The sequence below is a fragment of the Dysidea avara genome, chromosome 2, assembly GCF_963678975.1.
Source record: "Dysidea avara chromosome 2, odDysAvar1.4, whole genome shotgun sequence".
Lineage (NCBI taxonomy): Eukaryota > Metazoa > Porifera > Demospongiae > Dictyoceratida > Dysideidae > Dysidea > Dysidea avara.
In genome coordinates this window covers 40,781,112-40,803,517 of record NC_089273.1, presented here as the reverse complement: position 1 = coordinate 40,803,517, position 22,406 = coordinate 40,781,112, and the positions used below count along the sequence as shown (strand labels likewise).

Genomic DNA, 22,406 nt, shown 5'->3' with positions numbered 1-22,406 from the left:
AGTATGTTATAAAGAATTCACAAATCTAAAACTGAACTATGATGCAGAATATAAAATGGGATAGTACATAATCACATATTAAGAAAATCAAATATTACAGTTAGGACAGAACCAATCTCCTCTAGGGGCTCGCTTTATGCCAACACATTTGAAGTGAAACCATGAAATCTTACACTCAGAATTATCACAGCAAATCATCTTTCCATGCTCACCTTCTTGACAAAAACAGTATGTAACTTCTTCATTGCTGGTGGCTGCTACAGTGGTGGAGCTGGACAACTCACTTACATCTAATACATTGCGAGTTAGGATTTCTGGTAACATAATTTCTACATAAAACTTCGTTAGCTTTCTAATCAAACTTTCAGTGAAGTTAGAATTTACTTCCATTCGCTCTATTAGAATTCCCTCGGGTGTCCATACAACAAAATCACAGTACTGTTTGCAGCTAACTACAAGCTGTCCCTGTATCTGTGTATAATATTTGTGATTCTGACGAAGCCCAGTTTCATTTAAAAATAAGTTTTTCAATCTGTGAAGCTGTGATGGGTGAGTACCTTTACCCGAAAAAGGGCACTTAATCTCCACAATTCCTTGTCCACCACAGCAACTACATTCTACCAATGCATCTGGGCTTGCACCCAAAAAAGGATATTGGGGGTTAACAACCAACCCAGTCAATGTACACCGGAATCCTTGATGTAATGATGACATTTTGGCAATGTATTCTCTCCTTGCTGTGTCTTCTTTTTCAACTCCCCATTTAATGGCCGGAATGTGACTGATGTCCACATTACATAGCAACCTCTTTAAAAGACTATCAGGACTATTTTTTTCCTTGAAAGTGAAGACATCGTGGAACAAAGAAGCAGTAATACGACCTTGTCGTTGACTATACCAGTCACTGCTTAGCCTTTGGGTGCGCGTTGCTAATTCAATAGCCATAGCTTGCTCATCAGTAACAGACAAGCTTACAAACACTTCTTTTGACAACTGAAGCAACATTTCCTTACTCAGTTTTTTGTGTTTGGGATCAAATAATTCAAGCAAAGGCTTTGGGATATTGGGTACTACTTGTGTAGTCACCAAGGAAGAAATCGATGCATCAGCACTGGATGTTGTTGATTCCATCACGGGTGTTGTGACCATTGATGTATCAGGACTCACTGATGATTCCACCACGGGTGTTGTGACCATTGATGTATCAGGACTCGATGATGATTCCACCATGGGTGTAGTGGCCGTTGATGTATCAGGACTCACTGATGATTCCATCACGGGTGTTGTGACAATTGATGAATCAACACTTGAGGATATCATTCCTGAGTCAGTTACAGAAGCTACAATTGGTGTACCAACACTCGATGTCACTTTGGATAGCTGAGAATCGTCATCAGGTTTTGGAACAATAGTAAAGACAGAAGCATGGGGCAAACAATTATTGATTGCACTGTAGAGTGTTTCTGGTGGTATTTGTGACAAATTTCTTTGCTGCTTTTTAGCTGAAGAAGTAAACTCACTGCAAGTCTGTTTTCTTTTAGAACTGTGTTTAGGCTTTACAAAATTAATATTTCTGACTTCAGCAGGATTTATCTGTAGAAAGATAAAAATTTATAAACACTATTACCTAATTCGTAAATACAGCAATATGATAACTCACATTTTCTTTATACCAGTTGTTCCAATTACAGCTTGTGGAGGTGCACGATGGCTTAGTAAGACCCAATCGAACAGCAGTTTCAACCTTGAAAAGTATTGCCGCTATGTGACTGCACACTTCACCCAGGCTACATATTAAACCAAGAATGACAATATATCTGTACTACCATGTAGAACTTACCCGGCTTTGCAAGTACAATGTGCTGTTATAACTTCAGCATCAGCCTTCTGCAATATGACCCAGGCCTTATGGGCTTGATCTGGAGTCTTTTGACTGGGGTTCACCAAAGCTTTTAGGATGACATGATTCCCATGCCCATAGCAGTAGACAGTGCGGACATGACCGTTGCAAAAATAGTTGTACGCGTCCAGAGACTTGTGGGCTTTCAACTTTTCCTTGGTATAAGGCCCTTTGGTTTCGATTAAATATGAATATAAATCACCATACACCAGATCTGGCCACTGTGTCATATCATCCGTCCACGATTCCTCGCCAATAGAGAATGGATCAGGTAGTACTTCATCACGTATTGTGAGCTTTTCAACATAGCGTCTTTGTGCTAAATAATCTAACGATTTAAAATACTCAGAAGTCATAATTTCAACATTCGCTTTTGCCCTCAAAAAATGGCGGATGCGTTTTTCACGTGATTTTTTAATGATGTAATAAGTACCACGCCCTAGATCGCACATAGTCTATACACATACTGATTTATGCCGATTAGAAAGGCTGGGCCTCAGACTGTACATTCTAAAGTCAAGTAAGTAAAAATAACTCACATACTAGTAAAAACAAGTCATGCATTAGTTCCCTACTTGATATATCCGAAGATGAACACACTGAGTCAGCTATTCCCACAATTAGTACTTCGTTACTAATGACAACCAACAAGAACCCACAATCGATACTTAAATTCGTTTTATCTTTCTTGGGGTAACGTTTGATTACCTACTGGAAGTGCCACTGATAACTTTTACAGCAATGGTAAGCTGCGAGCTTCAATCTGAGAAAGCATTCCGTTCCGCAGTTTAGTCCATCATTCCGTTCCGTTCCGTTCCGTTCCGTTCCGTTCCGTTCCGTAGAATAGTCCCCACCGCAGTAGTGACCCGGTTTCAACGTTGTCTTGGTTGTCTGTACCTACCCAAACTTTTCCATTAACAAAATGCTTCAGAGAGCCATACCTATAATCTAAAGGCAGTATATAAAATATCTACAGGCAGAAAATATTATGAATTTTATGTGGAAATGTCTCCAAATTGCAGTATTTTAGCATCTATTTTTCAAAAATTTCCTGGGGGGCATGCCCCCAGACCCCCCTAGTTCCAGCATGCTTCGCATGTTGGGAAGCTTTGCACACCTCTACCCAAGAGATTAGTACCTTGAGTTAGCCCCCCCCCCCTTTTATAAATCCTAGATCCGCCCCTGTTATCCATGACCTTGCATGCTATCAAGCAATTCCGCACAACACAACACATTGCTCACTTTCGAACTACACTTGAATTGATGCTGATGGATGTCTTGAATTCCAGGGTGGTTGTTACGCAGGATTCTGAACACTTCTACGTGGTAGTATAGACCTTTTAGGGCGTGGCACTTTTATTTTACGAAAGGATCACATGAACGCGATTTTTGTTGGACAAAAGAAGGGGTAGTGAGGGAAATGAGTGATTATGTACGAGAGATAGATCATGAAGTAAGCTATAACATTATTGTTTGAAGCTACATATTCAGTGTTGATGATGGTTTTCGTGCTGGTACAACCATAGATTATATATTCCTTACCGGGATTGGAAACCAAGGCAATTTACACCAATCAACAGTTTCACTCATCGTTGTAGTGTAGTATAACGGAATCTCGTTTCACTCATATACTGTGTTCTTTACACGATAAGATGCCACAAGTGATGGCAGGCCAAAAGGAGTGAAAAGAAGAGTACTAAAGACGCTACGAAAGATACAGATGAAAAGAGCCCAATTGTTGAATATAACAATGTCATATGGGGACCTTCTTACACACTTGACAATCAAAAACTTGAAAGAATGCAGCGTAAAGCAACCAGAATGATTCCATCTATCAACCATTTATCATACTACGACAGATTAAGACATCTAAACATACCATCTTTACAACACCGTAGACGAAGGGGTGATTTGATATATTTGTACCAAATTCTCAAAGGCAGTTATGATATAGAAAATCATTTATTTACCCCATCCACTTCTACTGTAACAAGAGGTCACACAAGGAAATTATTCAAACATCACACTAATTCGTATACAAGATCTAATTTTTATAGTAACAGAGTAATCAATGACTGGAATTCATTACCCCAATCTATTGTTGATTCTCCCTCTGTCAATGATTTTAAAACACTGCTGGACAGACACTATAGTAATTGCTTATTTGATTTTGTATAGTAATTAGAATAGCTAAGTACATAATAATTATTAATTTTGTTTATGGATGTACAGGCAGAAGCCTTTATCCTTAAAATACAAATACAAATACAAGAGTAAGTTTCGTATATAAGGATCCTCGAAATTTCGTATTGAGCTATTGTCCCATCATATAAAGGGAAAGGAAAGGCTAGATACATTCATAGCGGCCATTAGAAACGTCCTGGAAGATAGTTCATTTGAAATAAAGTCTCCGGTTGCAGCTGAGGCTAGAAAGGTTGCAGTGAATTTGCTAGCCTGGTGTTCAAACGGAGTCAATGTGGATAATTGTTATTTGTTCACCACAACACTATTAAAGGAAGTAAACCAATCTATCCTTTCTAGTAAAAAACAGTACTTCAACAGAGAAAAATTGTGAAGGAATACTTTTTGCTACAGTCAGCATCAGAAAAGTTTATAGCTCAATAGGTCACATTTTTAAAGCTGGCGGATTTATCTCCAATGCCAATCCTGTGCCAACATCTCACTGACATTTTATTTCGGAAACTTTTAGATGGTCACTGCACAGCCTCCTCCCACAGTGAATCATTATCTTCTGCAATTATGCAGCGTGAAGGAAATGCCATACAGTATGCTGCTGGTTACATATGTGAGAAGCTTCGGGAAAATAAATACATGACTACAAAGAAGAAATGGTATTGTGCTTTATGGAATTGGTTAAAGATAAGGATAGCACCTGTGACAATTCTAAAGAGTGGACTGTGAAGGTGAATAGAGGGGGATTATGTCACATCAAGGCTATTGAGGAAGAATTGAAGGAGTGTCTTCACATGCTCACTGGGATGCCAAAAAGGTTCAAAGGGTCACTCTACAAATAATGATGACATTGAATTCTATTGGCTTAAAGCTACAGCTGATTTTGAAGTTGATGAAAGAGAAGTGCATCAAGAACTCTAAGCAAGATAGTAGAACTATATGTGTACAAGGTTTTTCTTTTGCCAGTGCATGGCTTGAAAAATACAAACAGAAAACCAAAAGAGTACACAGCAATCCAAGAATCTTTGTAGAGATTTATACAACAGCAGTATGTAGATTTATTAAGTAACAAGATTGTTCAATTACATAATTGTACATTTATTATTGTAATCTATTATTATGTTCTTCAAAATAATTTATATGATTAAGGTAATAGCTTCCGTGAAGGAGCTCAAGTTCTTCCTTGCAGTTAAGGATAGCAAAACTACACAGCCATATTCAGAGGAACCCAATTTGTAGATTATAATTTGATCATTATGATTTGATTCAATCCAACCTGCAGTCACATGAAGAGCTAATACAAATGTTTCATATTAATATGCATACCTGTAGGTACAGCAGCACACTCCTTCAATCTACTGTGTAGTGCTTCTAAGCTTTCGACTGGTGCATCACGGTAGCTATGCTGACAACGGTAGCTTGACATTGAATGACGGGCAAATACTTTCAGGACTGAAACTTCACTCAATGGGATTGATACCCATCAGACGTAGGCTTAAAATGCTTTCTACTAGCGAACCTGGGCGGTCTTTTCCTTCTCCTGTTATTGTGTAGTAAACATACAAGCAAATTAAGTAATTATGATACACATACAACACATCAGATTTTTAAAAATAAATATTTCAGAGCAATGCCTACTGACAGCAGCCATAAAAAACCGTCAGAACATCTTCTGTAAGACTGAATTCTTGGAAATACACAGCAAACCTGATAACAGCTCAAGCAATGCTCTAAAACCTCCAAACTTTGACATTTGAAACCGTGATGGAAAGCGATTTTCCTTGTAATTTCCCTTAAAAACCAACTGGATGAGAGTGATAACCAGGCCAGAACGGCGTAAGAATCATTTGTCTGTTACTTGGAATTGTTCTCAGGGAGTTTGCATGGACACTTCCATAGAGCAACAGAACCTATGGATGTATCCAGATCAGTCAACTGTGTCACTTTTAGTGTTTCTGGTTGCTAGTCAAGATGACATGAGATCAGGTTAACAGATAGCCAAACTTCAGTTTCCAAAATTCCAATACCATTATGAAGGAAGGGATGTGTATGTTACTGATTTTAATGGAGATATTGTTCATGTCAACTTAGTGAGCTTACAGGTGTGATTGAATCTGTTGTGATAGATATGATGTACTGTATTAAATCTACTTGCAATAACCAAGCTGATTTTATGCAGAAAGATAGCTACTTGTATATGTATGTAGCTACCAGTTTGATAACTATCGTTAAAATTGATATTTTACTAATAGCTATTATAATATGTGACTGAATTTGACAAAACAAGGCTTCGACGCACAAAGCTTTGTTAGGAGATATGGCGATTTTAAGGAATCATTGTGTAATAACTTCCCAGTGCCTACAGCTGTGCAAACAAAATTTGCACCAACTGTTCATCTGTTCACTAGCTATCACTGAGTGGGTGTATACATTTCTGATACCCAAAATTTGCCCTGTTTTGAGCAGCTGTTTTCGAGCGGGTAATAATATCACAGATGGTAGTAATAGGGTGGGAGGGTGGGAGGGTGGGGGTGGGCGAGCTCTCTGTGAAGTCCCAGCTCTCTACACACCATTATCACAAAGCCATGGCCATTTAATGGTGCCAATCTCACACTCGTGGCTTTGACAGGGTCGGAAGAAAGCTGCTACAGAAACCAGACTTGCCAGTGCTGAAGGAAGTACAGTGTGAAATATGATAGTGTATTAGACCAGCAATCCATTTCTGGTAAAATCGTAAGTTTGATTTTGTGTGCGTGGAAGCCTTGTTATATGAAATGCGGTCACATACGGGTATAAAATGGAGTAAGAAGACGATTGGAGTCCAGAGGCCAAGTTTGGGCTCTCCATGGCCCTCCATGGCCCTCAAATTACTCCAAATTGACTGAGAACACTATTGGCGAGCTCTCTGTGAAGTCCCAGCTCACTACACACCATTATCACAAAGCCATGGCCATTTAATGGTGCCAATCTCACACTCGTGGCTTTGACAGGGTCGGAAGAAAGCTGCTACAGAAACCAGACTTGCCAGTGCTGAAGGAAGTACAGTGTGAAATATGATAGTGTATTAGACCAGCAATCCATTTCTGGTAAAATCGTAAGTTTGATTTTGTGTGCGTGGAAGCCTTGTTATATGAAATCCGGTCACATATATTGTTTTGTATAAGGTTTATAAGTTCTGCAATTGTATTAAATCTTGCTAGTGCATTCATTGCTGGCATTGCATGTGCTGGTTTACACTATAATATACAGAACTGATAATGCAGCATACATTGGAGTTACCAGCATATAGCACAAGCCTTCTGTTACACTGGACAGCCACAGAATAAACGATATTGTCCAGAGGGCCATCTTCATGCATGCAGACAAGAAAATCAATGACACACATAGCTGTACATATACTTTGATTACCTATGTACTAGTGTTGTTTTAGTAAAGAGTTTTAGTTTTAGGTATAGTCATTATAGCTTGTTTCTTCAATAATTTTAGTTTTAGTTTTAGTAATCCTTCTTAGTTATAGATTTGGTTATGGTTATATTCTCTGTGTTGTTTTATTTTTAGTATATAGTTTTAGTTAAAAACATGAAAACCTTTTAGTTATAGTTTTAGTTGTGCATAAGAAAATCTTTTGGTTTTAGTTATAGTTTTAGCTATCTTTCTTAATTCTTTTTAATTTTAGATTTGGTTTTAGTAAATTATTCTGCTGTTTTTTAGTTATAGATTTAGTTTTAGTTATAATAATTATGGATTTGCTTTTAGTTATAATTTTAGTTAACTAGCTAATACATATTTTCCTTACTAAAAGTAGTTTTAGTTATAGTTAACTAAAACAACGCTACTATGTACATATATACATGCAAAACTTTATATACCTACACAATAAATCAATCGTTCCTTACTCAATTACTTGGTGAGTAAGTAGTTCCAAGCATTTAATTGTTCTATGAAAATCACTAAATGTTTTTACAATGTGTTGAGAATTGTAGGAGTGATAAATTCAAGCTGATTGTATACTTGACTGCTTAAGTATAATCTTGTACTCTCTATCCAGATGCATGTGCACTAGCTATAGTCTGCTTTACACAATCAATAACTTTGATTTCAGTCTAGAATGACTGTCATCACAATGAGTATGGTTGCCACCGAAAATAATTTGGATCAGACAACTAATATAATTCACACCAATTTGTTAATTACACTGATATTTTTGCATCACAAAATACTGATGCCTTTGACAAGATAATGGTCCCATTTATATGATAAAACTCTAACAATATGATTATAGGTCCGACAAGATGAATATATCATGCACTTGTACATACTTTATACTCAGCAGATAAAGTTATAACTACAGTATTGTAGCTATTTATATATAACTAGGCTGGAATCTGTTTTTACGTACACATGAAAATGATGATGACTGTGTAGTCATCTGGATACTACATAATTCCCTCCAAATTATTACTTGACATCTGGAAAATAATGACATAACAACAAAGTGCTATGGCCTATGGGTAGGTGCAAAGTACTCATATATCCACTGTATGCATAGTAATAGCTAGATGATTACTTCTTTACAAAATTGTACGATTTTGTTGAGAACATTTACCTAATAACTATACTCAAGTCTACCTACCTGCCAAAGATATATTGTTTACAATTCAGTGATGTTTGTAGATAAAAATGTAATTGAAAACATGTGGATCCATGGATGACATGCAACCATCTAAATAGTAACCAATTCCAATATGCTGAATTAATCACATGTATCACCATCAGCTCCTTTATTAATATTACTGGGCAGACAGCATGCCGAAGTGCCAAGGGGCAAGTAACACCCCAAGGAAAAAAGTTACACAAAATAAACATTACAACAATACTGCTTAATTATAAGTTACATGTCCAGTAATTGATTAGTATAAGTAATTTCCCGTAAGGCAATGCCAGTGCAAGTGCTTTCTGACTCAATCACGGAAGTTGGCAAATTATTCCAGTCAATGACAACTCTTGGAAAGAAGGAATACATATAGCTGGTTCATGTACCTGGATGAAGTGGTAAGGGTGGTGGTGTCTAGTTGAACATTGTGTGGTTAAGAAGCATAATAGTATTGATAGACCAGTGAATTGCTTTGTAAAAAGGCCGAGTGCACTGATTCCTTTGTCCTTATTTATACCTTTATTCAACTAGTATATGCATAAAGTTCTTGGACAGCTGCTAACAAACTGAATCCTATTTTAGACAGCCTCTTACACTGGATGATATACTGTTAGCTTGCCTGTTAATCATGTCACCACTGAATGACAACCTGAACCGTCAACACTACTGGTGCCTGGATCCAAGCCTGGATCTCAGCCAGCCGGCTATGGCCCCGGAATCTGCCCTTCTCAACTTTTCCAAATAGTGATTTAACTTTATCCAGTTTGCTGAAAAGTGATTATGAGGTTTCTGGAATTTTGAGAATCAACCATGATGAAATCACAGAAATCACGAAATCAAAATTGAAATCACGAAATAACATTTGAAATCATGAAATCACGAATGAAACCATTGATTTCAGAGATATTACTGTGATTTTGAAATCTCGTACACGCTTTGAATAGTGGCGGACCCCTCATTATGTAGCTAGCTAACTTCAGGGTGGCCAAAAGCTAGTTGTAAATGACTTTTGGCTAGTTGAAAATGGTGATTTGGCTAGTTGTAAAAGTCAGACTAAATAGCAAGCTGCACCACAGAAAAGAATAAAGTCAACAATTACATACAAATTCTGTGCATGTTTACAGGGATTTGACTAAAAGTACCTCCAGATCCAGTCTTGAGATTGCCATTTTCAATATTTTCCCCTTGTGGTCCACTAAAATTGCATCTTGTAGTTATGGTCATTTTCACAGTCCACTATTATTATAAAATAATTGCCTTAAAATCTGATCTAAATTGGCTTGTACATCACTAAGTTTGTTTGCTATTTCCTAGTTCCAGGTCTTAGTCAATTATCTCAAATTGCTTCCAGTTTTGACCTTGCCACGATTATGTTTCAACTAGGTAAATATACTCCCACACTCCCCTGAAATCCCTTCAACCATTCCATCCACCAACATTTTGCCACACTACTATCATGACAATATAACACAAGGAAAATTTTGTTTATATGTACTACTACCCTAAATCTTCTATGTGTAACTTATTTCAGGAATTATGCATCACTACCAACACAAATAATGTCTATGTAACTATACCTATTGTTCAACTCTGTTCCAGGAGAGTTTAGCTTCCTTTTCATCAAGAGTTCTTCAAGAAAAGGTTTTGGTTGTGGGTTGCATCTTTAGTTACAAAAGCTTAATTGTGGGTTTTGTTTTATTCAGGTAATTAGCAATGTTTTCCACTATGGCTATCAGAGGTGATTAGTGTGGTTTTATATTTTAAAACGAATTTATTATATAATTCAAAAAGTGTTAGTTGGTTTAAGGTTACGGAATAGTTTTAAATGCGTGGGCGGAACAAATTACAAAACCTGCTTTAAACCAAGCAGGAATAAATAATTTCAACAACTGTGTTGTGTTAGCAATACAACTAATTGTGCTTGTTTGTTTTTACTACAGAACAACGACTTTTCTTGGGTGTGTGGTCTACAATAGAACGATGTTTTATAAAAACGCGCCGCCAAAAACCAGACTAACAGATTACTGAATCCTTATAATTTCGAAACAAGTGGCTAAACAAATAAAATATCTACGTCCTGTGGAAGCGATTTTTTAAGTTACTGGTTGTATAGGCCTTTTATTAAACTTTTAGTAGTTTTTTCGAGTGAAACAAGCTCTTTGAAGGCTTGTATCTGAGTCACTGGGAAGAAACACGCCAAAAACGCTTCCAAAGGACCTAATAAATTTAATATACAGTATCACTATGCCCCAGAAAAGCCAATAGAGCCTACAGCTTTTGCTGTATTTGGCGGCGGAAAAACATGGTAGTGACAGCTGGAGCTGAGCGGTGTACGGGCTGGCTTACTTGTGTTACTACAACAAATTGTAGTGTTCCACCTGCCTCAAACTACACTGTAGCTACATAAAAACATTAAATATGAAGGGCTTCACCTTCATTTAAAACTTTTCACGCTGCTAGACTGGTTTTATGGGCTACTCCAAAAGTATTGATAGGCATTCAAATTTTGAATGATTGCCCGTGACTATACCGTAACCTTAATTGGTAAGAGTCATCAGCTTTAGTAGCTATAATATGTAGCTACCAACTCTCTTGCTAGTTTAGAAGGAAGCTATAGCACTTTTGTCTATGAATGTAAATTGGTATCAGTTACCTTCTGATATGACCCCATGCTGTGGGTTATGGTGCTGGTATTTGTAGCTAGCTATAGATCAGTCTTCGTAACCCGGCAGATCTAGAAATAAGTTGACTATCACAACAGCAAATTCAGAAACCCCATAAATGTAAATATAGTTGCAATTTGCTAAGAATTTCCAGTGGACTAGCTAATAGCTACTAGTACCCTTCACTACATTCTGCTTTTCCATACACTTTTATTGGTGCTAAGACTAACAAAGTGTTACTAGGCTAAGGAGCATGCATACTAATAATTGTGACATTCAACATCACTACTACTTAGCTATACAAGTTTCTGCCTCTGTTTAGCTATACATGCTTCTTCCATACATTATCCCACAAAGGCTTCCCCTGTTATCTGGCTCTATTTGATCATGGGGGTAATTGTGTGGGGGACCGACTTGTGTAGTTGACTCATAGTCACCCAATGTTGATGAATCCCAGATGGTCTTTATATTAGAAAGTGATAGTCTAGTGTTCTATAAAGAGAGTCTGCCTTGAATCTGTTGATGTTGAGGCTGGGGTAAGTATTTTCCACAATTATTCCTATTTCATGACTTGTGAAACAACCCACCCCCAACCTTCCAGTGGAATCCAACATCATTTTTTATCAGTAAGAAAGACAGTTGAGGCTGTTGAAGAGGAGCTGATGCATTATGGTATATACTAGCTATATCTAAATGCTTGGTAGCTACAAATGAAAAGATTATCATGTATGCATGATAAGTTGATAACTACTCAATGCATATTGCAAGCAGTCTTGATTTAATGGAAAACTGTTTTGATAAACTGAAATTCCATTGTTTTCAACTGAAAAACTGCTAAAAATACTCAGATTCACCTTCAGAGGGACTAATTTTCAAAAATTTCCTGGGGATCATGCTTCGCATGCTAGTGTGCTTTGCGCACTAATTCCAAATAGCTAAATTGAACATGGATACTACACGAATCTTACCACTAGGGCCTTGTAAGAATGCTTGGTATCTTCTAATGTCTGGCTAGCTATACTTATGTCCCTGTCCAGCTTAGCCCCCCCTTTCAAAAAATCCTAGATCTGCCCTGCTTCCCTCTCATGTTTGGGCTAGTTGTAAAAAAATAGTTTTTTTTATCCACTGGCTAACTTCATAAAAAGTGCTAATAAACATGTGCTGCTAACTACAACTGTGCAACAGCTATACATGAAAGCATTCTAAACCAACACTTGTTAATAGCTTGTGTCCAATGTGCTTTATTTCTTTATAACGTGTGTCACATCACAGTGTTCATGGACACCATTGCAATCAGCAATCCTGCAAACACCATCCACACTGGTCCAACAATCAGACTGGAACCTACAAATGAACAAGTATCAAGTAGTGGAAATATTTGATTTGGTTTTACACAAGTTCTATGTAATGCACAATAAAATTTCAGAAGGGATACATTAGTAAATGGTACTTGTATCAACTGTACATTTTATACTTGTAATTGTCATATAATAGGAAGCAATTACGTATATATGTTATCTCCTGGATTATACAACCTGTAACTACCATGGCTAGCATCAGTACTTGCTTGTATTCCAAGTTGTGTATGCTGGAACCTCAGTTATCTAAGCCCCTTGGGATCAGGGATAGGCCCTGGCCTAATATGCCCAAAAGTTTTGCCTATTATGCTTTTGAGCATTGCTCAAAAACTAAGCCTATTATGCTCTAAATTATTCTTTCAAAATCAAGATTATGCTCTAGAACTGGTTATTGTATTAGAGTACATTAGTGTTCCCTGACTGCTGAATTAGAGTAAATGACTGCTCTATCACAGTATTTCTATCTTATTTCTACAAAGTGTGAATAACCAGCAAAGAATGAAATGTTATAATAAGTTATATTACATGATTTTAAATATGAAGTGCACTAATATTTGGCACTTGCATTGTGCATTTTAATAAAATTTTCAAATGTTGTCCCTGGCATTATACTTGGTACTTTTGGTCACCCATTATGCTTTAAATTATGCTGGAATAATCAGCAGGGGCCTAATCAGGGTTGGTCCACATAAGTCTGAAAAGTATGTATCTCTGAAACTGATTTAAAAACTTAAAATAGCATGAAGAAAAAATAAATAATTTTTCAGTATTTACAGCTACCAGTAACTACTCTAATAGAGCCATCATTTCTGTAGTTTGGTTAATGAATCCAGATAAGTGGGGTCCGAGGCTCCTCTGTACATAGAACGATATCCCATAGTTTGCACACCACTCCTCTTTTAACAATGAAGATAATTTTTAGAAATTGAAACACAGGTTTCGATAGAATTTAGTAACCTGTGTTGTGATAGCTGTACATATGTATGTACATACACCCATCCATCCATCCATCCATCCATACATACATACATACATACATACATACATACATACATACATACATACATACATACATACATACACACATACATACGTACAAACAAACATACACACACACACACACACATGCGCGCACACACACACACACACACACAAATACACACACATACCCACAGACCTTGGAACCTTGGAAGCCACCCACAGCAACAAGTACCATGATTAGCGGAGCCTCAGGATGAATCCTGGACTAGTAACAAATTGTACAACCATCACAGAAATGATGATGTCTTGTCAGATCTCCTTGGCATTTGAAATGTCTTACACAAATACAAGGAAAATTTCTTTCCTGGGATGCTCTGTTGGCAGCACAAATATTTCCTTCCCTACACTGCACCACCTCATCAACAGCTATTGCACACACGTTAGACCACCTTTCACAATCTAGGCATGCCACATACCAATCCTCAACACTAATTAATAGCCCGTAAGTCAGACATTATTTCATCCCTCCATCGCTTCATGGCACCATAAAATCACATTACCAACTATTTAATGCTTAAAAACGAAAGACTGTTCTATTAGAAGGTTTTAAAATGGCTTTGTCATAAATCACAAATAGCAGTACCGAGAGCTAATTGACATGTGCAGACAGCTATATTGATCAACCAGTAGCTTATCTAACTAATGAAATCCATACAATTGCAAATTGTATTCATATGGTTATAAGTGTCTGGATTATGTCTCCACCATTATCTTAAACAAGATTCATAATTGCAATGAATTCATTAGTCCATACAGTACTGCTAATAATACTCTAAACGTCAAAACCTATAATTACTCTTTGAAGGATTGCTGTGCGCTGTAACAAAAATAAATCTAAAAATAGGTGACTGCTGTATTAGAGTAGCTCAAAATAATTGTGCTCATATCACTAGTAGTTATATACCTGCAATCATTTGTGACCGGATCTTTGAAAACCTACCTTTTGGGCACAAGCTAACTTTTTGGGAAAACTCACATGAAAATTTCAACAATATTTTTTAAGATTAATTTTTTTTCACATTTGGATAAAGCAACTATTAAACCTTCTTGCTGTGAAGTTTCACACCCATAGCTTCTTTTTCCTAGGAGATATGGATGATTATATCAGACCATGTAGTAATTTCACATGCATGGGACAACAAGTAACTTACAAATTGGGTGATTTGTTCAGGTGCTGGAATGGCTAAAACTTAGTCTTAGACAATGATACATGGCTTTTAATTGTAGAAAAGTACCAAGAATACTTCATTAATCTACCAGAAATGTCTTTTAAAGTATTTTAGATGGTGAGAATGGAATTATTAGTAAACAAAGTGATTTGTCACCATTTGTCACCCTTAATCACCCACAGAACTCAATACATTACCATAAAAGTTAGTTTGTAATGTACAGGACAGAAAATCGGCCATATCTCAGGAATGCTTAAAAATATTTAGCTGAAATTTTAACACAAGATAGATGAGCACCTAGTACCTCATTTAAGCTATAAAACAAAAAATTGACGCATGTGCCAAAAAGGTAGGTTTTCCAAGATCAGGTCACATTTTATTTATTTTGACATTTTGAGTGGTTAGATGGCTGTTTATCTAGCTAATAAAATCATACAATTGTGAACTATATTCACACTGCTACTGGCAACTCATCTGACATGTTCAACTTCTATAATGTGATTCATTATTAAAGGATGTTTAATAGTCCCTATGGTGTATATAGCACTGTGCTAAGCATTTCTGCTTAAAAGAATTCTTGAAATGCTCTGTATAGTACCAAAATCCATTATGAGTGCATTCACTAACTCTAATAGAGCATTCACCAAATTCGCAAAATTGTTATGTTATGCATGGCCTTTTCTTCAATAGCTCTCCAAATATAAGCACCACTCATATGGCCCAGGTGAACAAGCCACTGTAGCCTTTGATTAAAACTCAGCTATCGACCAATATGGACCAAATTGTCCAGACAACTTTTGGGTAGTAATATGATTTTGGAATCTAGACACATCCAGAATTGTTCGTACACAGCGGTTATGAAATGCGATTAGCCTTCTCACATCAGGAGCCTTCAGAGTCCATGCTGGTCTCTGCTCCATATAGCAAATTATAAATCACCACAGCCTTATAGACAGCTCTCTTGATATTAATGGACACAGTGTGATTAAGGAAGACTGGTACCCTCAGGCAACCAAAGGCTTTGGAAGCCTTAGAAATTCTACAGCTAACTCCTGCAGTGATCTCGCCATCACTAGACAACGTGGAACCTAAATAAGTAAAATCTCCCACCATTTCCAGCTCGCCACCTTCAACCACCACTGAGGAATCATCACCGTCACCAACTGAGGCTCCACTGCCAAACCGTTTGTCTTAGGCAAGCTAACAGACCATAAAAACTTGCCACTTGGACAAATCTCCTACAAAATGACTCAAAGGCTGTACAAGTTACAGTGTACAAAGCAAGGTCATCAGTGAACTGCGACTCAGTCACCTGCACTTTCAATAACCTAGACTTTGCAGTTTGATCTCCCACCAGCTTTCTATATACCATGTTTATACAAAATAGGCACTCCAGTCTCCCCACTCTGACTGCACAACCTGGTCACCATTGCATTAAAATAGATGTTGAATGAAGTTGGTGCCATGGTGCAACCTTGCCTCAAACCATTTCAAACCTCAAAACAATTGGTAACAGCACTCCCCACCCTAACTCCAGCCTGTATTCCTTCATGGAAGGACTTGATAATGCTCAGCATTGTATAGGAGACACACCACACTTAGCCAAGACAGCCCACAAGGCATTCCTAGGTACAGAATCATAAGCTTTCTTCAGATCCATAAACATCTTAAATAGTGAGTCCCCATGTTCTCCTGTCTTCTCCATCAACTGTCTAGCTACAAAAATCATGTCCACACAAACTCTTCCTCTCTGAAATCCACATTGCAAGTCTGGTAACAACTCTTCAACAATCATCTGAAGCCATTCCTGAATAATTCTACCCATCACTTCCCTACAACATCCAACAAGCTAATCCTTAGCCAGTTGTCACAGGATTGGAGATTGCCCTTCTTGGGCACTGGTACATCACAGTGTCCTTCTAATCCTTAAAACCTTCTCGTTCCCTCCACACAGTCTCAAACAAAGTAAGCAGCCTGCTATCAAAAGCAGGACCACCACACAAAATCATCTCTGGAAGGATCCCTGATAGTCCACCTGGTTTCCTTGCCTTCGGTCTAGACAGGGCAGTCTTCAGCTCCTTCATCATAGGGGGATCATCAAGATGTAACATTGGCTCAAGAGCAGGCATAGCAGCAACCACTTTATCATCATAGATACTCTGGACATTAAATGCTTTCTTAAAATGTTGTTAACGATGATTAAGTACCTCTTCAGGTCCCTTAGTTAATTGACCATCATCCTTCAGAACTGCAGTGGGCCTCACTTGCCTTCTGTCACCATGAACTCACTGTAACTTACAGATACAGTCCCATCTAGTTCTACCATCCTTCACAGATTCCTCACCTTCTGCAGCAACTTTCAAAATCTACTCCCTTTTGGCTTCTGCACCATACATTGGAGCCTTCTAAAAGTTCGTTTACGAGGTCTCGTACCAACTTGCAAGTATCTTGAATGTGCTTGGTTCTTCTCCTCTATGAGTGGTTTCAGCACATTTACACTCTCCTCAAACCACTCTGAGTTAGAGCGGACTCCTCTACCAATAGACTCTTCAGCATAGCTTGTTGTACATGATCGCAGATGGTTCCAATACTCTTCTGCTGTATTCTCACAGAGGCTCCAATCAGACAACTTCTCCTACAATGGCTGCACGTAAGAGTCACACATCTCAGGCGCTATGCACAGAAACTGGTAAGGGGCACTTATTAACACCTGCTGTCTGTGGAAGCATCATTCTCAGTCTGCCTCTTACCAAATAATAATCTGTCCAGCAGTTAGCTCCTCTTATCACCTCCACATCCAAACAGCATCTCCTTTGGTTGGTCTTCGTCACTATAAAATTGATCATATGGCAACACTTGGTTGCCAGGTGCACCCAAGTCAACGTTGAAACCGGGTCACTACTGCTGACCCGGATGACCCACTGACCCGGATAGCAATCCGGGTCAGACCCGGATTTGACCCGGATGTGACCCGGATTAATTAAAGCCGAGACGTGTTTCGGCTAGTCTCGAGCGAGCGAACTAGTCTACATTTTGAGCGTTCGATTCGTGTTGAGTAAATATTGCAACTTCAGCCTATCTGTAGGTTGAAGACCAAAAAAAAGGGTCTTCACCTACTGACAATAGCTACCCTCGCGTATGTTGGTAATGCGATAAGTGGGCGTGGCTCACGAAAGAGCTACGCGATAGCGTTTAGAAGTTTCCACGTCGTCAAACGAACAATTTCGTTTCTCACGTGATCCAATCTGGGTCAGACCCGGATAAATTGTAAACCGGGTCAGACCCGGATGACCCGGAGAAAATGTGACCCGGATGACCCGACCCGGTTTCAACGCTGACCCAAGTGCCATGATGCATTGTTTTCTTCTCAAAACAAGTATTCATCACAGTGAGTTGATTTGATTCACCAAACTGAAGAAACTCTTCAAAAGCAAAGTTTCTTTCTACAATCCCATGTAGTTCCAAACCCACAAGCCATTGGCAGAATCAAACACACCCACCCTAACATTAAAATCTCCCAATATCACAAGGGTGTCACTCAGAGGGACATCATCCTACGTATGTATTCTACAATTGTTCCAAAAACTGGGCAAGAGGAGCCTTGGCAGTTGGTGCATAGGCACAGGCAATAGTCACAAAAGTTTCATCTGATTCCTGCCAATGTTGTTGAGTCCATTTCAACCTAACCACAATCACCCTAGAACTATCTGGCTTCCATAGCTCACCAGCTTACCTCCATGCAGCTGTAGCTCTCTTATCCAATACAATACCTACACCTTCCCTCCAAGCAACCATATCACCAGCACCAGGAGTAGACCTTCTGGTATCTGCAAACACTGCAAAACACTGCCCAGGGGTCACCACGAGGAGGTGCCAACAAACATAGTCTTGCTAAAGACTGACACACACACAAAAACAATTGTGGCATTATGTTCTAACCTGATGGGGTTCTTTGCAGCTCTTTAATTAAAACAGTCATTCCTTTTGCATGGTGATGTGTCACATGACAATGTAGAAGCCACCATCCTGGATCAGTGGCGTAGCTAGAGATTTAGCCATGCCCGGGCATTGGGTGGGCAGACCCCAAAGCATGCAAAACACATACACATTTTCATATGGACATCAATATAATTATCAACAAAAAAAACACCTAGCTACGATGACTATCTGCATGATCTAACTATCCTTGCGTGCAGGAAACTACGATGACTATCTGTACGATCCAGATATCCTATATCTGTGTGTAGGAAGCTACAGCCTTACTAATCATAAACGCTAAAATATTGGTTGCCTTCGCTACCTTGTACAGTACTGACCACACCTTGTCAGACCTGGTTGTATAGCACAGGGCGCTTACTATCACGTGGCAGTGCCGTAAAACCACCTGGCACCTGCAACAGATCAGAACAAATAACCTGTTCAAATAAGACGTTATTCCATACCGTCATTAAAATGTCTAAGCATTGAACTCAATATTTCCAATGGGTGACTTGGGTGTTCTCGCTAACATTTAATCGTTTCACAAACTACAGCTGTCAGATTACCAGCCAGCCTCCATTCCGCGCGTTCCCTTGCTGCACTACGATGAGGGCACAATCACATCTTCTATATTGATCACACATACATCCAACACCAGAAATTTAAAACTCTTCGTGATGTCTCAGCCCCCGGCCTGCGGTTTACGATCACGCGATCTTCATCATTCTATTTATTGCCTTACGTGGTGCACCTCGTGGTTCTGGAATCTGTACAGGACAACAGAGACCTCAAACCAGCAATGCATAGTCAGAGTAAGTAAAGTTAATTATTGCAAATAGCATCAAACGACTGAGTACATATAAAATTACATGATTGGCTACAAAAGTTATATTAAATGCAAACAGCACAGCTGTTATACTGAAAGTGAAAAATCAATGATGTTCTATTAATTACAAAGAAAAGTTGTGCATGTATGAAGTGGGTAGACAGTAATAGTGTCATCAGTACAAGTTTTACGATAATTTTATTTTTCTGTTTTTATCTTTCCCAGCAAACTTCTGGATAACTTCATCCATTGAAATATTTGCTGACAGGTCCCGTTTGATGGACAAGATAGCCAAGTTATTCAACCGCTCCTCAGACATTGTGGATCGCAAGAAGCTCTTAGTACGCTTAAGGCATGAAAATGACCTTTCACACTCTGCAGTGCTTCCACTATAGTGAGAGAAATTTGAAGAAGTTTAACCATGGTAGGGAATGCAACCTTTAACGGATAGATTTCTTTGAGCACATCACTAATGGAGGTGAGGTCTTTTTCATCGAATGTACGTTTAGCTACTAAACATTCTGCTGTGAGCAAATCTTCACTAAGATTATATCCTTCAATTAAAGGTGCCAGGTGGTCTATATCAAGAAAGTGTACTGACTCTGGACTGCAACACTGGATTGCTTTCATCAGTGCCAGATTGTTACCCTCAAACCTTTTGTGAAGCTCAGACATTATGGCATCAATAACTGGATAATATAAGGAAATCTTATACTCTTCATGACTCTCTACTGGCTGTCTTGATCCTACAGATTGCAGGATAACACCATGTTCAAGCCGTTTTGGCAATCACTGGCTACGTTGGGGCCGACTATTTAGTGGGGAAACTTCAATGTTAAGTGAGGAAGCCACATCACTGACATATTTATACAACTTTCTCCGCTCTCCATCACTTCTAAACTGTTGAAGAGTTTTCATGGTTCCCTCTACCAATTCAGCTGCTTTGGCCATGTCAGTTTGTGAACTCTGGAGCTGATCAGATAGTTGTTTTGTGGGAAACAGCAATCGACTGAATGTGACAAGAGTTGTCAGGAACTTAAAGCAATGTACTTGGAGCAAAATTCCTTTGGCTTCAACTACTTTCTGCAGTGTTGCAAGGATAGCCCGAAATGTACTACAGACTGCATCAACAGCAAGAAACCTACAGGCCCAACAAGTATCTGACAACTTTTGTAATTGACGAGGTGGTTTGTTGGGATATAAATGATGTTGCTGCTCTATGTACAATGTATGTACCTTATTTGTGGACATGAAAACATACAATGTTTCCATTAAGGCAATAAATTCTGAGGCCCAGGATCTTCTGTGGCTTTTGCCTGCTTCGCAGTGCACTTTTGCTTGACAAAATTAAACAATGATAGCTGCTTCACAGCACTCATATTAATCGCTAGACGAACAGCTGGAACTCTGAAAATACTGTCACAACGAGGCCTATGCACGTGTTTAATTATATCACGTGTAACAGCGCAATTACCTGCCTGCAAATACAGAAGGAAACCCTTGGGAAAACCCCTAAAATAACCCTCGGGACGAGAGCTGGACACAACCTCGGACACAACTTGCAATACATGTGAAATCTCAAAGATCTATTTAGAAGTTGGTGTACTTCGTGTGTGTATTCTAGAACAGTCTTTTGGTGTACGGCGAGTCCGGTGTTCTTAAGCTCACGTGCTTAATAACTGGAAAAGCTGATGGTAGGGCAGAATATCTTGATGCCCGGGCTTGCCCGGGTCTGGCTACGCCACTGAAGTCAGCCTCTGAGACTAAATTACGACAACTGCAAGAAAAGTGTCTAACATGTCAGGAAACCCGTTTACTTACGGGTTGTCAGGTTGATACTGGCTTCTCAGTCCCTCAGGTTTCCTTCCTTCCTTCGGACGTTCCACTGAGCTCGAGTAACTGAAATAGCGAAGGTACCACTTTCCCAAAGGTACTCTGCAGTCACTTCAGGCTCTACCGCTGTTTTGAACGAAGGTTGAAAGAGCGTAAAAAGCTACAACTTCACCGAAACAGCGCCAAATATTGTATCACCAAGGTAACTACAATTTTTGCATCGACTACCAGTCCAGGTTGTATTTTTTAGCGACAGCCAAGCCTGCAGGAGGAACCTGAAAAATGCATCGTAAGGTGAGATTTTGCTACAGACTATGCTAATTTATGGTGCTATAATAGTTGGCTTCGCGGAACTGACTTTCGCCAGGAGACAAGTGTATTCAGTGACACGTAGGCACGTTCACGTGAGTTGTGTATAAACTTACGTTGAGTCATAGATCAAAGGATCTATGGTTGAGTCAAGTTTTCTGAACCCTGTAACGGATCATTTGCTAATGATAGCGGACCTTGTCCTTCAGATTTTGTCCGTGAGTGCAATTGGTTTACTAATGTGCACTCCAGTATTTTGATATTTGCTCATAGCTTGAACCCAACCATAAGAGTAATGCACTTGTCAATTTCATGCCCCACACTCCCGAATACAGGGGATTTGACAGATCGTGGTGTCAAATTCCCCACTACTGGGGCAAAATCGGCTGTCAAATCCCCACTATGTCCCCACCCCAATAGAAGGGATTTGACAACACCTCAAGGATGACTAAGCGTATATTTCATGCATGCGACTAATAATA

At 38.8% G+C, this 22,406-nt stretch overlaps 1 protein-coding gene and 2 long non-coding RNA genes across 4 annotated transcripts in view; 1 reads left to right on the top strand and 2 right to left on the bottom strand.

The window, feature by feature from the left end:
- The window catches only part of LOC136247333 (uncharacterized), a 34,116-nt gene extending 30,851 nt beyond the window's left edge, over nucleotides 1-3,265 (bottom strand). Inside the window, exons 1-4 of one of the 2 annotated variants that reach the window (XM_066038959.1) lie at nucleotides 3,143-3,244; nucleotides 1,841-2,410; nucleotides 1,661-1,787; nucleotides 5-1,593 (exon numbers count right to left, since the gene is read on the bottom strand). In XM_066038959.1, coding sequence (XP_065895031.1) covers nucleotides 88-1,593; nucleotides 1,661-1,787; nucleotides 1,841-2,352 — 2,145 coding nt within the window. In that variant the 5' untranslated portion in view covers nucleotides 2,353-2,410; nucleotides 3,143-3,244 and the 3' untranslated portion in view covers nucleotides 5-87. Of the gene's footprint in view, nucleotides 1-4; nucleotides 1,594-1,660; nucleotides 1,788-1,840; nucleotides 2,411-3,142 lie in introns of those variants that run through there. The other variant, XM_066038958.1, reaches the window with a different exon arrangement.
- On the top strand, nucleotides 3,127-3,869 carry LOC136247338 (uncharacterized). The gene is made up of 2 exons (XR_010697405.1): nucleotides 3,127-3,353; nucleotides 3,427-3,869. It is a non-coding gene; the product is annotated as an uncharacterized lncRNA (long non-coding RNA).
- An 8,669-nt stretch (nucleotides 3,870-12,538) lies between these two features.
- Nucleotides 12,539-19,671, bottom strand: LOC136247328 (uncharacterized). The gene is made up of 3 exons (XR_010697402.1): nucleotides 19,421-19,671; nucleotides 18,918-19,369; nucleotides 12,539-12,754 (listed from the first exon to the last, which is right to left on the bottom strand). It is a non-coding gene; the product is annotated as an uncharacterized lncRNA (long non-coding RNA).
- Nucleotides 19,672-22,406: the final 2,735 nt, after the last annotated feature.